Genomic DNA, 16863 nt, shown 5'->3' with positions numbered 1-16863 from the left:
AAATACCAAGAATGATGGTATATGTGGGTATTCATAAATACCTGCAGATATATGTACTTAAAGTTCAAACAAAAAATACGTATATAGAATTACATCAAATACTCTCTTATTTTATATATTAAATATAATATTACAATATATTATTGATGACCATGAAAAACCAACTTATAATGGTAAAAAAAAGGTACCGGCATACAAATTATATTTCATTTTTTTTTCAATAAAAAATTAGTACCGGCATGACAGTACCGATATATGTAAACATATTGTAAAAATAAAGTGGTAGAAAGTATTTTTTTTGTAAATGAACTTTTTAAAAGTAGGAAAAAATAAACACAAATAATTGTTTCTGTCCCTTAAGTTAAAGCAAAACGAAGAAATAAGATGAGTGGAGAACTAGGAAGTGGTGAGATAGTTGAAATCATAGAATCTTTAAATAGCTTAATGTTAAACAATCCGGACCTCTACTTGAAACTTGCCCAGGAGGAGTTTAAAAAAAGTAACGAACTTAAGGTGCTGGATGTTGAACTTAAATATGAGGTGAGCTCTGACTTTGTATATATTGATATCTCATCTCCAAATGTAAAAAATATAACAAATCTTGGTATATATAAATTAAATACTAAAATAGGCTTTACAGATGATATGTTGAAGCCACAAATAAAAATAGGAGAAAATAACTATAGGGAGGTAAATAGCTTGGACGAACTTAACAGAGCTGAATTAACAGTGAGCTTTGACGATTTTTGTGGCAAAGGTTTTACTAAAAAGGACAATATAAATACACTCGTAGTGGAAGCAGTGTTACACAATGTTGTATTGGAGAAAATAAGAAAAGATGAAATGTTTAAGCATTATATGGTTTCTATCATTCATGATAGAGTTTTATTGAAATTGAGAAATCAGGTGAGTATAAATAAAAACGAGACTCAAGTTTTGGACACAATATTGAAAAAATGCAAATTATTGAAAATTATCCCAAAATATGGCAATGTTAATAGCATTGGTTTTTGCAAAGACAATGTTAAAATAATAGACATTGAGTTTGCTAGAGGCAATGCAAATTCTGGAAGCAAGATTAACTTTAAACACAATCTTAGTTTAACCTGTTACAAGTCTTACGATGAATTAATTTCAAGCAAACAAAAGTCTTTTGAACAAGATAAAAACAACTCAGAGTTATGTTTTATAGCAAACAACAAAAAAAGTGAGTTTGGAATCATACAAACTGTTGAAGAAGTTGAGAGAACTGCTTCAAAAAACCTTCCGACTAAGTGGAAAAGCATGCAAAACCCCGGAGAATGCAAAGGCATTAAATTTAATAGCAGTTATGCACCAATTTGTTTTAAAGCGTCTTTGAATGTCGACGAATTAATATTTTTCTTTAAACTTAAGAGTACAAATAACATTATAGACAACCTGGATAAACTAAATGCTCATGTGAGTAATGTGTCCGTAAGAATAACCTACGACTCTTGTATACTATTATACTCAAATTTAAGAGACTTTATAAAGGAGTATCATAATTGTTCCCTTTGTAATCCTATATTTAACTACTCAAAGTCTATATTAATGTGTAACAACAACACTTTAAAGGTAATGTTGTATGTTGATAATATATGCAGTGCAGTTAAACACAAGTTAAGAAAGGATGTGGTTTTCTAGGTATACAGGGACAAGGATATTAATCATATAATTTTGTATTTTCTTTTCCTCTTCATGATAATACACAAAATTATATGTTATTTAATCTCTATTTTTGTTTTTTTTGTAAATCCGCCTCTCCAATACCTCCCCTCTGTCTTTTCAAACAAGTAGCCGTTACAATATTCTATTTATTGCTTCTAATATTTTCCTTCAAACGTCATCCGCACATCAGGATTTTCGTTCTAATTTTAGCAGTCCGTAAACCAACCAAGTCTGTCTGAAATAAGATGAAGATTCTTGCATTTGTCACATCTAATTATTACCACTCCCTCATTGTATGCCTTTTTGCTAAACTTTTTCAAAATACGATTTTTGCATATGTTACATTCGCAACTAAAAACATACAAGCCATCTTCTCCATGCTCAACAGTACCTTCAACACGATCTAAAGTTAATACTTTCTTGTATTTGTTGTTTTTTTCACTACTAATAGAGCTTCCAGCTTTTTTTTCATTCAATGCTTTTTCCTTGATACAAAAATCATGGCTCCAAAATTTAACTCGTTTCTTCAAAAATTGCGATAAAAACGGGTACTTTTTAAAAACGCTTACTTTTCTTAGAGAAGCAAACCCAAAACAGAGATTATATGGACCGTTAAGCAAATAACTCCCTCTAAACGCTATATTATACCAAAACTTAATAATTCCCATTGTTAACTGCCCATCATGTGGTTTTCGTGCTCCAATACTTCAAATGTGCTTATTTTTGTGTGTGTCTATTAACGTTACCGTAAAATTCACTATCTCTTAAAACGGAATAGAACCAAAAGATACACTCCCAAAATATAACTACTCAGTACTTGGCGAAGCCACAAATTGTCCAAAAAAACACCACGGAATTATTAAGTGTTTGTAATCACGCCTCCATTTCAAAAACAATAAAAATGATAAAATACAAGCTTCGTTTTTCAATGTTACCGTTAGTATATTCCTAAATCTAAAAACGCCAATTCCCGCCTTGAGGCGCCATCTCTGTGTTGTACATATGCATAATGTCTGGATACTTGAAAAGCATGTAAAGGGAAATAATCAAAAAGTAAGTGTAAATTAGATAGGAATAAATATAAGTGTGAGAAATACGTACTGTAACTACAGATATAATTTGAATAGTGTTTGATCTTTTCCGAGAGAGTGAAGTGCATTTGTATACAAGAAAAAAGATAGAAACACATTAAATATTAGGTTTGTTAAATAAGTTAATAAATATTAAATTTAGGAGTTAAGAGTGCACTGACAAAGATACAGTTATAATCTTTACATTGCCCTGAGATAACTTTAGCCGAGTTTTAACCTGCTTTTTTTCAGAATGACGGGAGAATTAGTAACTAGGCTTCAAAAAGTGAGAGCTCAAATGGATGATCATGCAGTACACTATGTAGGAGGCGGTGCAACATCGAGAGCTGATGCAAGAAACTCGGTGTTTAAATTAAAGTGGAAATTTGCGGCTATGCCAGATAGAAATAAGATAAAAATAGCATTGGATATGCACGGTCAAGTATTGGGTGAGCAGGATCCATCGGATGATGAGGCATGGGGTAATTGGAACCAGAATAGAATAAAAGAGTGCAAAATGGTTGGAAAGCTTGAACAAACGAAAGACATTGGTGGTGTTTTGGTTTCGGAATTCGAGAATGTGACGAAAACAGAAAAGGAGATGGAGGCAAAAGGGTTGATAAACACACCTTATTTGAATGAAAAGGATGATGATCAACTGCAGCCAAGTAAACAGCTCATGGGCAGTAACAATCTGGAAGAGGAGGAGGCATCTTCTTCATCGTCTTCTGACGAAGAATATTCACAAAAGAGAAATAAAAAGGATGTACAGAGGTTCAATACATTACAACGTGAATTTATGTTGCAAAATTTAACTGAATGGTACAGAGAAGTAGTTAAACAATATAAGGAAGGCATAAAGCTTATTAAAGTTTCTAAATCAGGAAAGAAATTCATTAGAATAGTAAAACTTACTGATTCTGGCTTTTTTGAGATATCATCTGTTGCATCCAATAGCGATAGAAAAGTTCATTTAACTGATATTAAAGAAATTGCCCTCGGAACAGACGCTCCAGAGTTCAATGAGTGTAAAAAAATAAACAAGAAAAATCCACCAATTCCAGGTTTATCCTGCGTTTTGCACTTACCAGATAAGAAAACATTGTGTTTGATGTTTAATGATGAAGAAGCAAGAAATTCTTTTGTCTTCATGATCAGAGTATTAAAAAGAAAATTTGAGAATTCAAGAGTTAATTAGGATAACAATACAAATAGGAATATAATAAAATTAACTAGAATTAATTTTTATTTGTCAATTTCACGGTTTTTTGTCTTTATTTTTATGTTTATTCACCTAATTTCAAGTTTAGCTTCCAGTTTGTTATTATCACGAGAGCAAACTTATACAATGCCACTTAAAATCCATAGTTATAGTATCTAATCAATCCTTTAATATTGTCACAAAAGCTCTGTGAATCTTCTTTTGAATGGAAACATAAACTAATCGATTTTATATTGTTGCCTATTTCTATAGACACAATGAAAAGTGTATCATTTGTTGTTTTAATAGGCTCATAACCCTTTTTAATAGAAAATTCGCCAATATTTGATTTGTTTTCATCAGTTATATCACTTTGAATTACATCTATTATTGATCTAAGAGGAACCTCCAAAATAATTCCACTAAAATTATCAAATATTAAACTTTTATTATTTGAAAGCGAAATTGAAATATATCTTATATCATTGGATCCAAAATCAACAATTTGCTTTACCATAAATCCCCTATTTAACATCACCATAAACTTATATAACTCTACTCCCATCTGAAATTCATCTCGAACAATATTCAAATTTGATGTTTTTAAATCACTTGAATTCATTAACTTATTTACATCAAATTTAGGCAATAAAGACAACTGGTCAGTACCGAATCTCCTATGTAAATTACTTGTCAAGTATCTTATTGAATTATTCGGTTTGAATGAGTAATAATTAGAAAAATTCATATCACCTAAACCGTTATTGTAACCCATCCCATAGTGATTATCTTGAAATGTATACTCGTTATCTACGTCAAAATAACTCATTCTCCCCCTTAAATTGCAACACTCCAGTGCTTGTCTTATTAAATTATTCAACATCACTCAATTTCATTTATTTCTACTCCTTGAGCATTTATTTTCATTTAAAAATTAGACTAACTTTGAATCTAAATTTAAATCAATAACACTTAACAAATATTGCACTCCGCAAATATGTCAATCGAGACTATTTCTCACATCACTATTTTTACATTATTTTCTTTGCATATAAAGTGCTGTAATCATTATATACTTGTTTATTTATTTTCCTTACTAATCTATTCAAAGTCTAATCTATTAAATGTGGCGCCAACATGCATCTGCTGCTATTCCTACCATAGGCACTTTAGTGGCTCTAATTTTCTATTCAAAAGTTTTTTCTCTAACAACGAAATAATTTCGTTTGAGACCACCTAAAAATTTTTGCAATTGATCATTTTTTATTTGGTTCGTTCAGATAAGTGATTATTCAATGTAGTTAGCAACTATAACTAGCAAATGAATCAAGTAAACAAAAAATTTGGCAAAAGGTAAAACACAGATTGCATTAACTGAAATATTTACTTGGTTCATTTCTTTATGTACTTACCTGTGGATCTCTAGAAGCGTTAATGCTGTGCCAATATGGGTATTTTAAAAAATGTTTATATGAATCGTAAACATTTTGCTGATCTTTGGTATTCTCATATATCTCTTCGCCAAATCCTGTTCTTTCACTACAAATTTCTAGGTTAGTATCCAAAAATAAAACTATATCTGGCGATACTAATCCTTTTTCGGGTGATTTACACCACTCAATATCTAAGTTAACTGCACCTGAGGAGTAAGCAACTCCTGAAAATGAGTATCTATCACATATTACATGTACCCCATTTCCTAATTGTTGTTTAATATAATCATTTAGTTCCCACCTATTTGCACAAAACAGTAAGTGTGATACTTCTGGCGAAAGCCTTAACTGTTTTCTTAGATACAAATCTAGTATTTTTCCTATTTCCGTTTTTCGATCTGGAATGAGTAAAAGTTAAAAAAACGGCGTTACTTTCGGCTAAAAAAAGTGATTTTAATTGATAAAATTACCCGGAAATCCCACAAGAATACACTTTTCACCTCTTCTTTCCAATTCGCCACGTATCATATTTGAATGTAGTGTCTTTCCAGACCTAAAAGATGCAATTTATGTAACAAAGTCAAATTAGGTAGTAATACATTTTTCAAAAGAAAAAATGCACTGGTACTTGTAGATATTACTAGTTTCATTGTTATTGTGCACACACTGCACTGTTAGCCGTTGCTATGACAATCAAGTATGTAAATACCATCATTAAGTCATGTTTGTATTTCATTCAAATAATCGCCAAATACTCCCCCATTACTATAGAACACAACGCAAATACTCACAACTTACCTATCTGTACCTTCTAAAACTATAAAAAAACCTCTATTCTCCATTTCTTTATCCATTTATTGGTTTTCACTCAAAGACCCCTCTCAACTTATATATATAATACATATACTAGGGAAAAAGAGATGCATCAATAGTTTTATTGAAGATATTATTTTCAAACAAAACGCCAACAATAACTGATTCAGAAAATTAAAATTATCCTTCTCGAATAATTTAATGTTCAATTCTACTGTTTATCTCTATTTCTTTATGTTTATTTATTGTTCTATATCCCACATTATTATTACATTACTAGTACCCTGTGGTTACTTTTCCTAAACCATGCGTTGTGGCGCCAAACATAACTTGTAGTTACATGAGAAAAATGTGGGTAATTGTGTAGCGTTTTGAGATAAATAACATAATGAATAAAATGGTAATATTAATGTTATAATAATAAAAATAATAATATTAACATTATTATAAGAGCAAGATTAAGGTAAAAATAAAGATAATTTACCATTTTTCCTTCTATCTAATTTATGGAGGTAAAATTGTAGATACAGAGGGACAGCCATACAACCGTACTGAAAGTTAAATACATACATAGATATGTGTAGATGCTAAATATATTATTAACTTAATTCTTTTATTTTTTCATTTTTAATTGGTTAATAGGCAGATAAGGGAGAAAGAAAATATAGAGCATGATATTTATATTTGAACTTTCTTTTTGAGTTCCCTTTTTGCTTTAACTTTTCATTGATTTGTGACCACTTGGACACATAAGGTTGAAAGAGCCAGTATAGACCCGTAACTGTGCCTCATTTGGTTTTTCAATACTATCATCTCTCAGTATAAGTTTACTTGAGTTGATTAGAGGACATTCTTTCCAGTACTTCTGGCGTGACAGCAACTCTCGTTTATACCTACAATACGAATTAAGAATTGGGTTTATAATTTATTTCATTTTATTTATTCCTGTTATAGAGATATTTTGGTGAGTTACTTGGACTTCATGAATGAAAAACTTGGCAAAACACAAAGAAGACGACAAAAATGAGTCTGGAGAACAAAACTCCAAATACAATAACTGAGAATATGATTCATGATAAAAAAGATCAAAAACTTAATTCAATATTAAATTGGAATAAACTGCTAGACTTTGGACAAAATGACAATAAAAGTAAAAGAAGAAGAAAAAATAGTAAGTCTTTTCATAAACAAAAAAGTCCATTATTTTCGGACAAGTCTGTAAGTAGCAGTGTATCGCCAGCATTGACTGTACGTAGTGATGATAATCCGACTAAAAATGGTAGTACAAACAATAGAGGCAATAATGTATTAAAAAGAATAAGTTATTTAAATCAACGATTTGATGTGAATAGAGTGTATTTTGAGGAGTTTCCAGTATATAGAAAAGAGTTTCTAAATCCAAAAAATGATATAAGAATCAGTGACAAAGATGATGACGTAAACAATATAAGTGATAAGAAATATAATGATTTGGACTATATAAAAAATATAAGGGAAGAAATAAAATTGGTTTCGAGATACAAAAATAATCGAGATAGGAATAACAGTATAATAAACTATTTTCAAGACAAGAGAGTTTGTTTAATAGACAATGATGAATATTTGTTTCACAGTAGAAATCAACTATTACTAAAATTGGAGTGGTATGGTGCAAAGGTTTTGAATTACTACTCATCTAGGACAGATTATGTAATTTGCTCATCATCCTACAAGGAAGTGTTTGAGAATATTGTCAAATTGAGAAATAACGAGGAAGGAGAGAGCGAAGTTATGATGAAAGTTATTGAGAAAAACAACAATACTTTGAAAGAGGATAAAATAAGTGTCGCATCAAGTAACCTAAGAGGTGTCAATATGGGTCAGCAGATTAAGTTAACAGAGATAGAATTACTGGAGTTTTTGGGTGAGGAATTTGAGATAGCAATAAATAGTTTAAATACTTCAAAAAAATCGGATACTAATAGAAATATGGAGGTGCTTTGTCTGACTAGACCTAAAACAATTTGGGATGTAACAGGTAATAAGGATTCAATGGATGAATTGTATATAAGTCTGTTGAACTTAAGAATTCAGAGCGAGGATTTGACGTTTCTGTCCAGTATTGGACTAAAAAGGGAAATGTTATTTGGTAGTGAGGATAAGTCGGTATTTAATGGTAGTATTAGTTGTGGTCGTAACAGTAGTAGCGGTAGCAAAAGTAACAGTAATGTTAGTAATTGTTCTAGTATTATTAATAACTGTGTTAATGTTCATTACTATGAAGAATTATGTGGAATGTATTTGTGTATATCACCAAACAACATAGGTGCCCAGGTGTGTTCAGAGTTAACAGCAATTGGATGTGGTTATGAAGTCAAATTATACAAGGGTTCAGATGTCGTGGATCCAATCATAAAACAGTGGAAAAAGGGTCACTTCTTTAAAATATTTAGTGAGGTAGAGTCGTCTCCCCCCTTGTGTACAATAATGTCAGATTGCAGTAATGTAATTAAACCAAGTGATTTAATTAAAGTAAGAAACTCTTATTATAACAGCGTTAGTATGTTTCAATGTGACGTGGCCTATGGTAAGGAAAAAAGGGCTGTTTTAAAAAGCAGTGGAGTGACTAAAAATCCGGGTGCGATCATATTTGTTTTGGAAGAAGCATCCGAAATAGGTCAGTATATATTGAATCACTGTAATGGGAGCAACAGGTCTTATGGTTGCAGCAGATCATACACGCTTTATAAACTTGATGGAGCTGGAGTAAATAGTAGCAATAGTAACTCAGGTACTGGATTTATCAATTCTCAAAAAGGAATAAATAATTCCATACTAAACTCGATAAAAGTTATTAAATTTAGAGAATTGTCAAAGTCATCTGTACTTTGCAAGCTATTTACTAAATTTGGAAATCCATTGTTAATCAACGCATTAATAGCACAGTTTGGATCTAATTTACTTAAGATTTCAAATATTCTCCATTGGATCCACTTAATTGAGTACAATATTAAAGAAGACATGGAAAATGTCTTAAAAACGCTTTCACTATACTATTCGCCTGTTCTAATTGACTCCACTATAGAGACTCCACTTATAATCACCCAAAAATGCATGTTGAATCACAACTTCTCAGGCATAAAGGAGGAGATATGGAATAATTCCGCATTTGGTTTGTTAGAGGAACAGTCAAATATATTAAATAACTTGTACAAAGTTCTTCATGATGTTATAACTTCAATCATTGCCTTCTCTGAAAACGAAACTCACCCAGTCTCTTATAATAACAATGCGATTTCAATAAAGAATATGATAAATTCAACAAACAACGGAGACTTATTTACAGACAACAAAATAAGGTATTCAAACGGGTTCAGAGACATACAGTATATGATAGACAACACCTGTATTCAAGATAATGTCTCTAAATACTCGCTTTTCTTGAGAAATATATCAGAAATGGATACAATGTATCAGTTGGAAGAGCAGCCCCATTTGACTTATCACAGCGGAGACTTTCCAATTTCAAATACACACAATAATACTGGGAATCATAATTACAGTTATATTGCAAATGGTTATTCTAATAACAACATTAACCATACTAATAGCAATGTTGTATGTGGTTCTTTTGGGAATTCAACATCTCAATGTATGGTAGAGAGGGTTTGTGAATCTTACTTTTCCACATTATACACATACAGCTTATACGGGCTCATTTCCATATTAAATAATTATTTTTCGAAAGATTCTTTTTGCTCTAAAAAAGTGCTAAGTGTTGTAAATAATAAGTTATTCAAATACAGTCCAATTGGTTCAAATTATAGTAAATGTAGTAGTAACTACTACCTTAACAAAAGGCAAGAAAATGCATTTAACTGGAAATACATTGAATATTTTTTCAAGAACAAATCTAAATCTTCAGAAATGTCATCAATTACTTGGAGATCTATTTCTGTTGATTCCAATATAGTAAATTTACTATATAAGAAAAATAGTGATGTTAACTCTTGCAATGATGTTGTATCATACGTCCCATCCAGAATCCCAAAGTTGAGCATCAGAATGCCTGATATATTTAAACAAAAATAGTCTAAATTATTGGGTTCATTTGGTTGTTTTCCTTAGTTTTAAGTTATGTTTAGGCCCATTGTATTTTCATTCTTTTGAACGTGTCGACTAGTTACTTTTTTTAGGCTTACCTAACCTTATTTGTTATATGTGTATTTTATTTTCTCTTTCTGCCTATTTTAGTTTCTTCATTCTTCCTCGCATTCAAAAAAATAGGAGATAAAACACAAGAGCAAGGGAGAAAAGTGCATGTAACAATGTGCAGTGGCGCCAAACATGAAAGTTCAATTTAAACAAGCCAGAAATATACAAGTCATTTCTGGAAATGAAGCTGTTCAATATATAGTGGAGGTGAGAAGTAGAAAAGGAGAAATTTGTATATTTGAAGTTGTATTTCGGCGCGAAAACAATAGAAATAAAAGGGAAAAGGTCGGTGCATGCATCTAAAGCAGTATTGAGAAAATAAAAATAGGATAAATCAAAGATACATAGGAGTGAATAAAAGATAAATTGGAATTGGAGGTAAAATTAGGGATGGATTGAAATAGTTTTACGGCGAAGTAACAATAAATGGTTAAGTAAAGCAAACATGGGAAACACAAAAAGTAATCTAGAGAATGAGAAGGATTTAGGTATGACTGTTAATAACAATGTAGCAAATAAGGTGAGACATGGTAAAGCCAGAGACAATAGAAAAGATAAGAATGATATTTCTCAAAAGGAGTTGAATAATCGAGCCGGTATGGACAAAAATGATAACAAAAAAGAGTTTAAAAGTTCAAAAAACGACAACAGCAACAAAGATGGGAAAAAAAAAGCCAATAAATTTGATGCAATCAAAGAAAGTAATCACAAAACAACAGAGATAAAAGTGGAGCATGAAATTCCTCTTAAAGATAAAATATCAACTGTAAAAAGATGTAAGTTGAACATCCCCCCATTTTCAAAGATTCCAGAGCCAGAGTATAAGATAAAATTGCTGGTGGACGAGAACTACGAAGGGCCATTTAGACTTATATTAAGAAAGAATCCATGTATACTAGAACTAACAAGTATAGACGGATTAACATTAAAGTTAATAAAAAAGAGTGATATATTATTTATTCAGACACTAAAGAATGAAATACTAAAGTTATTTATAAAAAGCGTGATAGATGAGGAAGGAAATGGTGTGAATGATGTCAGAGGAGGCGATGTGGAGACTATTATGGTTATATTCAAGTTTGTAAATCAAAAAGACTGCGAATCATTTGAGTTTTTTTTCCCTTCTATATTTGGTATTGTACTGCACAGCGATAAAGTCAAGATACCAGTAGCAGACTATGTGGAATTTGGTGATTATATAATAGGGTCGAACAAAAACATTTTAAAAAGGATGGATGAGTATAAGGAACTAAGCAAAAGTAACGTAAAATATCACGAATATGACGATGACAGTGAGAATGATATGGACGATAACAAACTATTAAATTTATATGAAGAGAAAATGGTACAACAAGAAAGAGACTTTTTTACGAGAAAGGATCTAGTGATTAAATATGTAGATGATTCATTTTTAAGTTTTGAGGGTTCAAGTAGTGCAAATGGAGATAGTAATTCTTTGAGTACTGAAAGTGTTAATGAAAACGATGAGAAAAATGCGGAAAAATATTCTAAATTGTTTCCTATTTCTATTTCAGGTCAATCAGAATCCAGTGAGATAATAACATTCAAAGACATTTCACCTATCGGAAATAAGTACAAAGCGGAGGTTATAGAATGGCGATTGTCCTTAAATATAGGAGGGACAAAGTGTTTGTTTTCTGAGTTGCCAATATCAGTGAGCAAAACATTTCAAATAAATGACGAACACGTAAGTTTTAGAGGCAATATATGTAGCTACTTAGTTGCTATATAAAAAGATGAATTTATTTCAATTAAATTACTAACTTTTTTATTTCCTTATTTGAAAATGCAAAAAAATAAACTATTTCGCTTAACTTTATATTTTAAACCCTAGATTGGAAGATGTATACAAGCAAAAGTTTATAGACACATAGGAAAAGACTTGTCTGAGATATTTGTATCTTCACAAACACAAACAAATGTGATAATACCGGGGGACAATATTTTAATGAGAATTGCAGAGCTAATTATAAAAGGAAGAGTATATAGAGTTGATATACCTACATACGACATATTTAAGTTACTTTCCGTAAATAATCCACAATATATTATAGAGCTGACTAAACGATTGAATCCGTATGATGACTATTACATAAGCCCAATGATTACGTGTTTGCTTGATATTAAATACAATAACATAAAACTTATAATACCAACTCCGTCCGTTCTTTCACAGTACTATCAATATTCAAAGTTTATTCCATTATGTTTTGGATATGATGAATTTATATTCACCAAAAAATCAGATTGGTACGGCTATAATGTTTATCCAAATATATACGAATCTATTTACAAACAAGGTGAACTACTTTCTAAAGTCGCATTGATAATGTCTTTTATAGATAAGGAAAGAAAAGATATAAATATATTTTTTGGTACAAAAGTTGATAACAATGTAATATACAACACCGTTTTATTCAGACAAATAACCCCAAACATGAGCGTAGATGAAATAAATAGGGAATATACTCAAGGCAAATTTGTCAATTTTAAGAAAAAATTCATCTATGGTTTTAAAAAGGTCGATTGGAAATCTAGATTAATGCTTAAAGACACTCAAACTGCAGGAACATATGTTAAAAAGATTGCCAACAACAATTCGGTTGGTACAAACAACAATTCAGACTTTGATAACTATAGTGACTAAGAAACAAAATTAAAGTTTAACTCGATGCATTTTTTATTAACTTTTCTAAAGACAATTTTTACAATATCTTACTTGGACGCATCTACCTCCAATTAACAACTCTCTTTACTGTTTGTTTCAAATAAATTTTAATTTTGCTTAAATTGTATATTGTATGAACCTGTTTGTGGATTTTGTTCAACTTGAAAATTATCCAGTGACAATCCAACTTTACCTAAAAACATATTCCCCAAGTCCTTTAGTTTTCCAACCATCTCATCTTTTTCCCTATTAAATAGTTCATTCGAGTTATGCTCAACTTTCTTATATCTTTTGTATATATTAGCGTCATTCTTATAGTTTTCGTCTAGCTCAAATACTTTGTTTATGTCCCTCAGCGCATCATGCCATTTCTCTTTCTTCTCCAAAACAGTGAAACGTCTCAAGTACGCCTTTGTATACCCATCATCATATCTAATTGAATCATTTGAATCAGCAAGTGCACTGTCGTAGTTTTCCAACATTATATGGCAAGCTGCTCTATTTGAATAAAGTACACTTAATAACTTGTTTTCTTCTTCTGGGCAATTCATTATTCCCTGTGTGTATCTTTTTATTGCTTCATCAAATTCACCCCTTGAATATAACTCATTTGCTTCATTTTTTATGCTTTCAACAAGCTCTCTCTCCGTTTCAAAACTGTCCTCCATTTTAAACGTTTGCGACGTTAGGTTCTAGTCAGAGATGATAAAAATCAAATTTTATTGGCAAATATATGCATATATTTATCTATGTGGCAAAGTACCCTATATTTAATAATTATTGTGTATTTATCTTTTTCCCCCTTTACTGTTATTCTCCATTTCCATTCTACAGCCCCATTAAATTGTCTATATTTAAAGTGCGATTTCATTCCCGCCTTTTTTAACTTAAGCATGGCACTCGAGTACATGTAAACTGTGTTTAAAGATTAAATGTCGAAATCTATATACATTTTTAAGTTGTTTTTGTTTCGTTAATGATGGGTTTTGTCAGAATCCGATTTTTCAGGCACTCGGGCCTGGGAATCATAAACAAGACGAACACTGTTTCGTCTAATACCTTTATCTTATTGCCATTAACATAAATTTAAGTGCAATTTAAAAAATTGAGATACAATTCATTGTGCTTTTGTTGTGTCTGAGAAGCCCTGAATAGTCCTCTCTGGCGAGACGATGCAATTCTTGGTATGGAAAAACTTTGCACATTAACGACTATTTTACGATTTTGCGACAACAGTGGTACTAGTATCTTAAATTCAGTGCTTGTTATCAGAGTAAAATGAAACGACTTGAGCCGGATTTCACTTCTTTGATGACATCTGTGACCAAAATAGTACTTTCAATACCGACTACTGTGAATAAAGACAAAAAACTATTGACAAGGTTGTAATATTCACACCTTTTTTTATACTGTCACTATTTCGCTTTTCAATTATTTCTGATTTTCCTGTAGAACTGTTGTTGTTAAAGACTGTTCTATACTTGCACTTGTCAAACTCTTCTATATTTCTAGTATTGTTGCAACATCAGTATTTGTCAATTTTACAACATTTTTTCATTCTACTAGGTCATTAACATTAACCAAAAACACATCATTTCTCTGTCTAAAATCCAAATTGAATTAATTGTCACTATATTCTAAGTCAAATTACTACAATTAATGCCTAAAATTAAGATAAAATATCTCTGGTTGGCAAATATATATTAAATAAAATAATTTTATTAGTACCGGTACATAAAAATATAAATTGCATGTGGAAAAAGGTAGTCAGTGCATGCATCATGCAAATTAAGAAAAAGTGTCAGTACCGTTGTGATAAAAATAATTACATGTAAATGCTCATTTAATAAAAAAACTGACTATAATCAAACACACAATTTGCTGGGTAAATTAAAAATAAACATTAAATGCGTATGCATATATGTAAATTCATTTTTTAACGAATATATGTATATATTCATTTATTTGTTTACATATAATAAATAATAAAAGGAGCAGAAAAAACGATAAAGGTAGACAAAACAGCAAAGAATGAAACTATCAGTTAAAAGTAGCATAATATCTATATTTTTTATAATAATATATATTAGTGGTACATATGGAATAGAATTCAATTTACATAGAGCATTAGAAGAACAAAGAAAATTGGTTGTAAATAACCCATTTTTTGCACTAGGATCAGATATAAAACAGCTAAGGAAACTAGCAATAACACAACCAGAAGCAATTAAAAATGCAGGTGTTATAGTTGCTCATGTAGATAATCCAACAACGATAAAACCAGGGGCTGGTGGTCTAGACAATTTATTGTCAGAAGCAGAAGAGATGGTTAAGACCTACATGGATCCCAAAAAGCAAAACTTATTGCTGAATATAATATCACCATATGACAGAATCATTTACGATGACAAACAGGCACTAGTTATCCAAGACTCAATTGTAAGTTTAGAGTGAGACTGCTGAATCAAAAAAACGAAATTACCAACAACTAATCACTTCATTTCCATCAAATTATTGTTTTTTGTTAATTTTAGGAAAAACATAAACAATTACTTAGAGCCGTAAAAGATAAAATGAAGGAAGAAAAGGATGACGAAAAAGAAAGTGATGATGAGGAATAAAATAAGTGAATTTACAGCTTATGTGAATGAAATGAATGTAGATTAACAAAAATAATATAAACAAAATATAGAAATATAATAATTACCAATAAATGATGATTACAATGTTATATTTAATATGTACATGTAAATGCACATTTCCAAATAAATAGCTGTTGTTATTATATTACTATATTATTTACATTATATTGTTGCTATTTTTTCGCTTTTATTGTTGAACTTAATATTAAATTTCCATCTTTAAACAGGTTATGCTCCACATCAACCACCAAATCCCTTGTCTTGGTATTAATGGAAAGAGTGTACTGTTAAGTGGAGCAAATTTAGATTAATGGTTATAAGTAAATATCGTTTGTTATATATAAACAACTTAATGTTTTATCGTGTATTTAAATTAATTTATGTGCGCTAAATATAGTTTGGTAAATTTGGTAATTGAAATGCAGCTTTACTGTTTATGATGCAAATATTATAACTAAATAAATGGATATCAACGAATTGTGTGAATTATCTCTAAACTATGACGAATACGCTAAACTTAGAAACGAAAAAAATGTAATACTGAATCCAATAGGAACTCTACCTAAATATAGTCAGCAAAATAACGACTTTGGTCTTCCTATAGCCATTATGGATTATCAATTCAATGTTGTTGACAAGTATAGGAAAGATACAGGAATTATAAACGATATTAATCTAATTAATTGCGACAATAGTGAAATCAGCAATGATTTAGAGAAAGAGAGAAGGGAAAACAAAGAGAGAATTGAGATAGACCAAATTCTCCATTCCAATAATTTTATTGAATTTATCAATATATATAAAGTGGTCTATGAGGACCTAACACTAAATCATGGCTATTTTATTAAACAAGGATCCAAATATGGATGTGATTTTTTAGTTTACGAGGAAGATCCAAGTAAATGCCATAGTTTTGCCATGATACAAGTACTCGGAAATAACGATAGTAACAATTCAAAATTGGATATGCAAGAACTTATACTATGGATTAGAGTGGCAAACAAAGTAAACAAAATGTTAATTGTTGCGATTGTACTGAACAATAATGAGGTCAAATATATTCATATTGACAATTACACAAACAATCTTAAGGTTATAAAGTAAAAATGACATTAGTGTACCATTTGTGATA

The 16863-nt window shown here is 30.5% G+C and overlaps 11 protein-coding genes across 11 annotated transcripts; 7 read left to right on the top strand and 4 right to left on the bottom strand.

Moving 5' to 3' along the window:
- Nucleotides 1-384: 384 nt before the first annotated feature.
- Nucleotides 385-1665, top strand: FG379_002636 (uncharacterized protein; the record flags this gene model as incomplete). Its single annotated transcript, XM_067328326.1, has 1 exon — nucleotides 385-1665. The coding sequence occupies one exon, from the start codon at nucleotides 385-387 to the stop codon at nucleotides 1663-1665; it is 1281 nt and encodes a 426-aa protein (XP_067181824.1).
- Nucleotides 1666-1895: 230 nt separating this feature from the next.
- On the bottom strand, nucleotides 1896-2357 carry FG379_002625 (uncharacterized protein; the record flags this gene model as incomplete). The annotated part of the gene is made up of 1 exon (XM_067328315.1): nucleotides 1896-2357. The coding sequence occupies one exon, from the start codon at nucleotides 2355-2357 to the stop codon at nucleotides 1896-1898; it is 462 nt and encodes a 153-aa protein (XP_067181813.1).
- A 655-nt stretch (nucleotides 2358-3012) lies between these two features.
- FG379_002614 (uncharacterized protein) lies at nucleotides 3013-3957 on the top strand (the record flags this gene model as incomplete). The annotated part of the gene is made up of 1 exon (XM_067328304.1): nucleotides 3013-3957. One exon carries the CDS (start codon nucleotides 3013-3015, stop codon nucleotides 3955-3957), a length of 945 nt encoding a protein of 314 aa, XP_067181802.1.
- A 157-nt stretch (nucleotides 3958-4114) lies between these two features.
- On the bottom strand, nucleotides 4115-4843 carry FG379_002603 (uncharacterized protein; the record flags this gene model as incomplete). The annotated part of the gene is made up of 1 exon (XM_067328293.1): nucleotides 4115-4843. The coding sequence occupies one exon, from the start codon at nucleotides 4841-4843 to the stop codon at nucleotides 4115-4117; it is 729 nt and encodes a 242-aa protein (XP_067181791.1).
- A 272-nt stretch (nucleotides 4844-5115) lies between these two features.
- Nucleotides 5116-6235, bottom strand: FG379_002592 (thymidylate kinase family; the record flags this gene model as incomplete). Its single annotated transcript, XM_067328282.1, has 4 exons — nucleotides 5116-5196; nucleotides 5373-5791; nucleotides 5864-5946; nucleotides 6192-6235. The coding sequence occupies 4 exons, from the start codon at nucleotides 6233-6235 to the stop codon at nucleotides 5116-5118; spliced, it is 627 nt and encodes a 208-aa protein (XP_067181780.1).
- Nucleotides 6236-7229: 994 nt separating this feature from the next.
- FG379_002888 (uncharacterized protein) lies at nucleotides 7230-10277 on the top strand (the record flags this gene model as incomplete). The annotated part of the gene is made up of 1 exon (XM_067328578.1): nucleotides 7230-10277. One exon carries the CDS (start codon nucleotides 7230-7232, stop codon nucleotides 10275-10277), a length of 3048 nt encoding a protein of 1015 aa, XP_067182076.1.
- Nucleotides 10278-10845: 568 nt separating this feature from the next.
- FG379_002877 (uncharacterized protein) lies at nucleotides 10846-12153 on the top strand (the record flags this gene model as incomplete). The annotated part of the gene is made up of 1 exon (XM_067328567.1): nucleotides 10846-12153. One exon carries the CDS (start codon nucleotides 10846-10848, stop codon nucleotides 12151-12153), a length of 1308 nt encoding a protein of 435 aa, XP_067182065.1.
- Nucleotides 12154-12369: 216 nt separating this feature from the next.
- FG379_002866 (uncharacterized protein) lies at nucleotides 12370-13068 on the top strand (the record flags this gene model as incomplete). The annotated part of the gene is made up of 1 exon (XM_067328556.1): nucleotides 12370-13068. The coding sequence occupies one exon, from the start codon at nucleotides 12370-12372 to the stop codon at nucleotides 13066-13068; it is 699 nt and encodes a 232-aa protein (XP_067182054.1).
- A 128-nt stretch (nucleotides 13069-13196) lies between these two features.
- On the bottom strand, nucleotides 13197-13757 carry FG379_002855 (uncharacterized protein; the record flags this gene model as incomplete). Its single annotated transcript, XM_067328545.1, has 1 exon — nucleotides 13197-13757. One exon carries the CDS (start codon nucleotides 13755-13757, stop codon nucleotides 13197-13199), a length of 561 nt encoding a protein of 186 aa, XP_067182043.1.
- Nucleotides 13758-15120: 1363 nt separating this feature from the next.
- Nucleotides 15121-15710, top strand: FG379_002844 (uncharacterized protein; the record flags this gene model as incomplete). The annotated part of the gene is made up of 2 exons (XM_067328534.1): nucleotides 15121-15528; nucleotides 15624-15710. 2 exons carry the CDS (start codon nucleotides 15121-15123, stop codon nucleotides 15708-15710), a joined length of 495 nt encoding a protein of 164 aa, XP_067182032.1.
- Nucleotides 15711-16193: 483 nt separating this feature from the next.
- On the top strand, nucleotides 16194-16835 carry FG379_002833 (tRNA intron endonuclease; the record flags this gene model as incomplete). The annotated part of the gene is made up of 1 exon (XM_067328523.1): nucleotides 16194-16835. The coding sequence occupies one exon, from the start codon at nucleotides 16194-16196 to the stop codon at nucleotides 16833-16835; it is 642 nt and encodes a 213-aa protein (XP_067182021.1).
- Between the last annotated feature and the right edge of the window lie 28 nt (nucleotides 16836-16863).

The sequence above is a fragment of the Cryptosporidium bovis genome (genome assembly GCF_009768925.1).
Source record: "Cryptosporidium bovis isolate 45015 chromosome Unknown contig_4, whole genome shotgun sequence".
Lineage (NCBI taxonomy): Eukaryota > Apicomplexa > Conoidasida > Eucoccidiorida > Cryptosporidiidae > Cryptosporidium > Cryptosporidium bovis.
The sequence above is the reverse complement of the archived record's forward strand: the minus strand, read 5'-3'. Positions and strand labels throughout refer to the sequence as shown.